Below are 5,127 nucleotides of genomic sequence, written 5' to 3'. Positions count from 1 at the left end.
CACCCCTTGCTCTGAATTATTGCATCAAAATGACTGCAGTTGCAATCTTGAGCATGCTGTTCAGGTGTGTATCTGTAGGCTGCAAACCTACGATGACGCAGCAGCAGCAAAACTGAAAGAAGAAGAAGACAGCCAGTTCCACTGTAGGCATGACAGAAGCTCTCCGGGGGCCTTATCCGGCCCCCGGGCCGCATGTTTGACTCCCCTGACCTAAGGGCTTGGAAGATGAGCCCTTACATTTACTCCCTACCAACTTTGCTTGGTGATAGGAGTTCCAAGTATTATGAAAGGGCAGTAACAGTGGGAGGGCTTCTGGAGTTCCAGCCCCGCTGGTGGACCTCCTGATGGCACGTGGTCTTTGGCCACCGTGTGACACAGAATGTTGGACTCGATGGGCCATTGGCCTGATCCAGCACAGCTTCTCTTATGTTCTTATGTCTGGGGCAGTGAAGCTCTGTATTCTTGGTGCTTGAGGGGCAACAGTGTCAGGGCTTCTAGCATTCTGGCCCTGCTGGTGGACCTCCTTATAGCACCTGGTTTTTGGCCACCCCGTGACACAGAGTGTTGGACTGGAGGGGTCACTGCCCTGATCCAACATGGCTTCTCTTATGTTCTTATGAGAGGATATTAGTTCTAGTATTATGGATGGCCCAGGCTATAGCCTGATCTCATCAGATCTCAGAACCTAAACAAGGTCAGCCCCGTATCATACTCGGATCGGAGGCCACCAAGGAAGTCCAGGATCGTCGCACAGAGGCAGGCCATGGCAAACCACCTCTGTCTGTCTGTTGCCCTGACCTGGATGGCCCAGGCTAGCCCGATCTCATCAGATTTCAGACACTAAACAGGGTTGGTCCTGGTTAATACTCAAATGTGAGACCACCAACCAAGTCCAGGGTTGCTACGCAGAGGTAGGCAATGGCCAACCACATCTGTTCGACTCTTGCCTTGAAAACCTGATGAAAGGTTGCCATAAATAGGTTGTACCTTGACAGCACTTTACAAGCAAATGTTATGTGAGGCAAAGCACCCATGGCCTCTTCTCAAGGGTTAATGTGGATAGCAATCGGCTCATCCTGCAGGTGTTACTAATTGGTCTCTCGGCCTGTACAGATCTTATCATCTTCAAGGCCAGAGATGAAGGTGGCGTGATTAGCTTCTCATGAGAACCTGCCAGGGGGGGGGGGGGCCGGGGGGGGGGGAAGGATTTTCTCAGCCCTTGTAGAGGGGGATGATGAGGTAATCTTCTAGAGGCTTCTTCAGAGGGGGGGGATGAGGTAATCTTCTAGAGGCTTCTTCAGAGGGGGGGGATGAGGTAATCTTCTAGAGGCTTCTTCAGAGGGGGGTGATGAGGTAATCTTCTAGAGGCTTCTTCAAGAGGGGGATGATGAGGTAATCTTCTAGAGGCTTCTTCAGAGAGCATGTCCCGACTAGATGTCACCCTCACCTGATGTTGCTGGGCCAAAAACTATAATTCAGCTAAGGCCCAGAGGAAAAAAGGGACTAGCTGAGATCTTGATGGACTGAAGGCCTAAACTATGACCTTCTTGAACCATAGTTGCTAGCAACGCAGAGGATTCTTGAGCTTTGGAATTTAAGGTTTGTGCTGTCTAACGCAAGTCCCAAAAGTGTTAAGACAGTTGAGCTAGTCTTTCTTGTTTTCTTGCTGCATGATTTTAGAATAAGGTACTGGCTGCCGAATAAACCTTTCTAATGAATTGAATCTATAATAAACGTTATAAATCCTTTTTAAACAACAGTCTGGTGACTTGTGTGCAACTGCCCCAAGGACCCACAGGGTTCAGACCTTGAACACTTTGACACATTGGGGGGAGGGGAGATTAAAAAATACTTCTTCCTATTCACTCTCTCCTTATCAGTTCCCACGCAGGGTTTACCCCAAGGGAATTTTCAGAACTGAAAAGAGTTTGGGCATTTTTCCTGCGTGCAACAGTGCCACCCTCCGTTTGAGAGGCGTGATGCTTTATTCTGCTTCACACAGCAGGAAAGGCGTGAAACTCAGTCCGGACATGATTAGCCGCTGCTCACGGTAAAGGCAAATCGATCCCCCATCGTGTCCTCGTGGTCTTTACCTGTGGTGAAGCCGATCAAAGCCTTCTCCCCTCCGTCGAAGCCGGTGATCCACCAGGCGTTGATGGGACCCATCTTCTTAGCCCGGACACCGCCTGAATCAAAGAAGCGGGAAGAGGTCAACACAAATCTGGGCCTTCCTGGATGGCAATCGGGAAGTATGCACCTTAAACGTCTCCTGGTGGTCCCTGGCCCAGAAGACGTCCGTCTAGCCTCAACCAGAGCCAGGGCCTTCTCTGCCCTGGCCCCCACCTGGTGGGACATGTTCCCCATAGAAATCAGGGCCCTGCGGGATCTTACGCGGCTCCGCAGGGCCTGCGAGACGGAGCTCTTCCGCCAGGCTTTTGGTTGAGGCAGCGGGCGTCGGCATACGCCCCCCCCCCCCCCCCCGCGGTGTCCGCGCCCCTCACCTATCTGCTGGCCATCCATCTATTGGCAACCGGCCATAACCAATGTTCCCTCTAAAATTCTACTTTGTGAGCTACTGGCATTAAAGTTGTGAGCGAGCCCTTTGGCTGCTGCATTAAATTGGTTTGCTCTGGAGCCATCCTTCCTGAGCTAAAACAAAAATGTGTGAGCCGGAGGCTAAAAAACTGAGCTAGCTCACACTAACTCAGCTTAGAGGGAACAGTGGCCATAATCATCCGTATCAACGGGTCGGAGCTTTCACCAGTAGCTATAACTGCTGATTTTAAATGTTTTATGTTGTGTTTTTAAACCTTATTGTAATGTTGAGAGGTGATGTGACCCGCCCTGAGCCCGCTCACGGGATGGGCAGGATTAGGCTTAGCAAGTACCTACCGCGAATCGGCGGGGGACACATGCTCTCCCACCGGGACATTCCTGCCTGTAACGCACCCGCGTCGCACTATGCTGTCGCCCAGACGTGACGTCAGCACGCTGGGCACGTAGCCGGGCGATGCTCTGGTATTTGGGCCTGAAAACTTGATGGTACCATCGGGTTTTCAGCCCCATTGCTAGAGCATCACCCGGCTATGTGCCTACGTCACACCTGGGCGACAGCATAGTGCAGCGCATGTGTTTTCCCCAGGGGAGTGTTCCCGCCAAGAACTATGTGTCCCCCTCCAATTCGCTGTAGGTACTTGGTAACCCTAGGCAGCATACAAATATTAAAAAATAAAAACTAAAAACAACTAGGTTCGAGTCCAGGGACACCTCAAAGATCAACAAGGTTTTGGGGGTATGAGCTCGGAAGAATCAAAGCTCCCTTCGTCAGATACAAACAGGAATGGAGATCTCCGAGTCCTTACATCCCAGTCAGAAGGTGGGAGTGGTGTTGCAGAGAAGGAACTCAGGATGCAGAGGTATAATGCAAAATGCAGTCAGCTTGATTAGGGTGGAGGAGAAATGTTTAAGGGCAGCTCCAATCAAGCTAGAGGGCTGTGGTGGCTCAAGTAATTAAGACGCTGAACTGCAGACCGGAAGGTCAGTTGTTCAGCAGTTTGAGACCCGAGTGCCACATGAGGGAGTGAGCTCCCGTCTCAGGCCCCAGCTGCTGCCAACCCAGCAGTTCAAAAGCAAGAAATTGCAAGTAGATAAATAGGTACCGCTTCGGTGGTGGAGGTAACAGCGTTCCATGTGCCTCGGCATGGAGTCATGCCGGCCACATGATCACGGAGACGTCTTCGGACAGTGCTGGCTCTTCGGCTTGGGAACGGAGATGAGCACCACATCCCTACAGTCTGATTCGACTGGCTTTCGAGCAAGGGAAACCTTTACCTTTTACTAACCACGCTGATGCCTATATGCATTGTACCTCTGCATCCTGAATTCCTTCTCTGAAACGCCCTTCCCGCCTGGACTGGGATGCAAGGACTCGGGGATCTCTACTCCCGCTTGTATCTGATGAAGGGAGCTTTGACTCTCGAAAGCTCCCACCCCCGAAAATTCGGTGGGCCTCTAAGGGGTTGCTGGACTCACATCTGGCTGTTCTGTGGCAGATCGACACGGCTGCCCTCTGAAAGTCACTTTGGAAAGACACTTAATGGCCAGACTAGATGCAAACAGTACGATGAGGCCAAGGTGAGGGACAGTGGAGCCGTTTTGACTTCTCTCCTAGCATTTTTGCTTCCCCTAAAGACCCGGCAGCTGAAGTGAGCGACATGCAGACTCTTTCTCTTCTGCTAATTCTCCCTTCTCATAACAACATCAGAAGAACCCTGCTGGGTCAGACCAAAGGTCCACCTAGTCCAGCATCCTGCCTAAAACTGTGGCCAGCCAGATCCTCTGGAGGGTCAACAACGGGGCAGAGAGGCCGAGGCCTTCCCCTGAGAAGAACGTCAGAAGAGCTCTGTGGGATCAGGACAGTGGTCCATCTAGTCCAGCATCCCCTCTCACACAGTGGCCACACAGTTCCTCTGGAGGGCCAACAACAGAACAGAGCAGAGAGGCTGAGGCCTTCCCATGAGAAGAACACCAGAAGAGCCCTGCTGGGTCAGACCAGTGAGGGTCCCTCTAGTCCAGCCTCCTGACTCACACAGGGGCCAGCCAGTTCCTCTGGAGGGCCAGCAACAGGGCAGAGAGGCCGAGGCCTTCCCCTGATAAGAACGTCAGAAGAGCCCTGCTGGATCAGACCAGTGGTCCTAGCCCGTCTCTCACAGGCTCCAGCCAGTCCCTCTGGAGGGCCAGCAACAGGGCAGAGAGGCCGAGGCCTTCCCCTGAATAGAACACCAGAAGAGCCCTGCTGGGTCAGACCAGGGAGGGTCCACCTAGTCCAGCATCCTGTCTCACACAGTGGCCAGCCAGTTCCTGTGGATGGCCAACAACAGCGCACAGATGCTGCCTCCTGGATCTGGAATTCAGAGGTTTAGTGTCTCTGAATGTGCAGGTTCCCCTCAGTTACCATGGCTAATAGCCATGGATAGACTTACCCTCTGTGAATCTAATTCCCTTTTCAAGCTGTTTATTCCTCTGGCCATTACTACATCCTCTGGCAGTGAATTCCTTATTTTAATCACTTTCTGTGTCTATTATTATTATTATTATTATTATTATTATTATTATTATTATTATTAA

The 5,127-nt window shown here is 51.6% G+C and overlaps 1 protein-coding gene across 1 annotated transcript in view; it reads right to left on the bottom strand.

Moving 5' to 3' along the window:
• The window catches only part of LOC107117018 (DNA (cytosine-5)-methyltransferase 1-like), a gene marked incomplete at both ends in the record, with an annotated part of 52,658 nt that overhangs the window by 37,871 nt on the left and 9,660 nt on the right, over positions 1-5,127 (bottom strand). Inside the window, 1 exon segment of the mRNA XM_015419050.1 lies at positions 2,093-2,186. Coding sequence (XP_015274536.1) covers positions 2,093-2,186 — 94 coding nt within the window.

This window comes from Gekko japonicus, unplaced genomic scaffold (genome assembly GCF_001447785.1).
Source record: "Gekko japonicus isolate JY-2015 unplaced genomic scaffold, Gekko_japonicus_V1.1 scaffold5387, whole genome shotgun sequence".
Taxonomy (NCBI): domain Eukaryota; kingdom Metazoa; phylum Chordata; class Lepidosauria; order Squamata; family Gekkonidae; genus Gekko; species Gekko japonicus.
The sequence above is the reverse complement of the archived record's forward strand: the minus strand, read 5'-3'. Positions and strand labels throughout refer to the sequence as shown.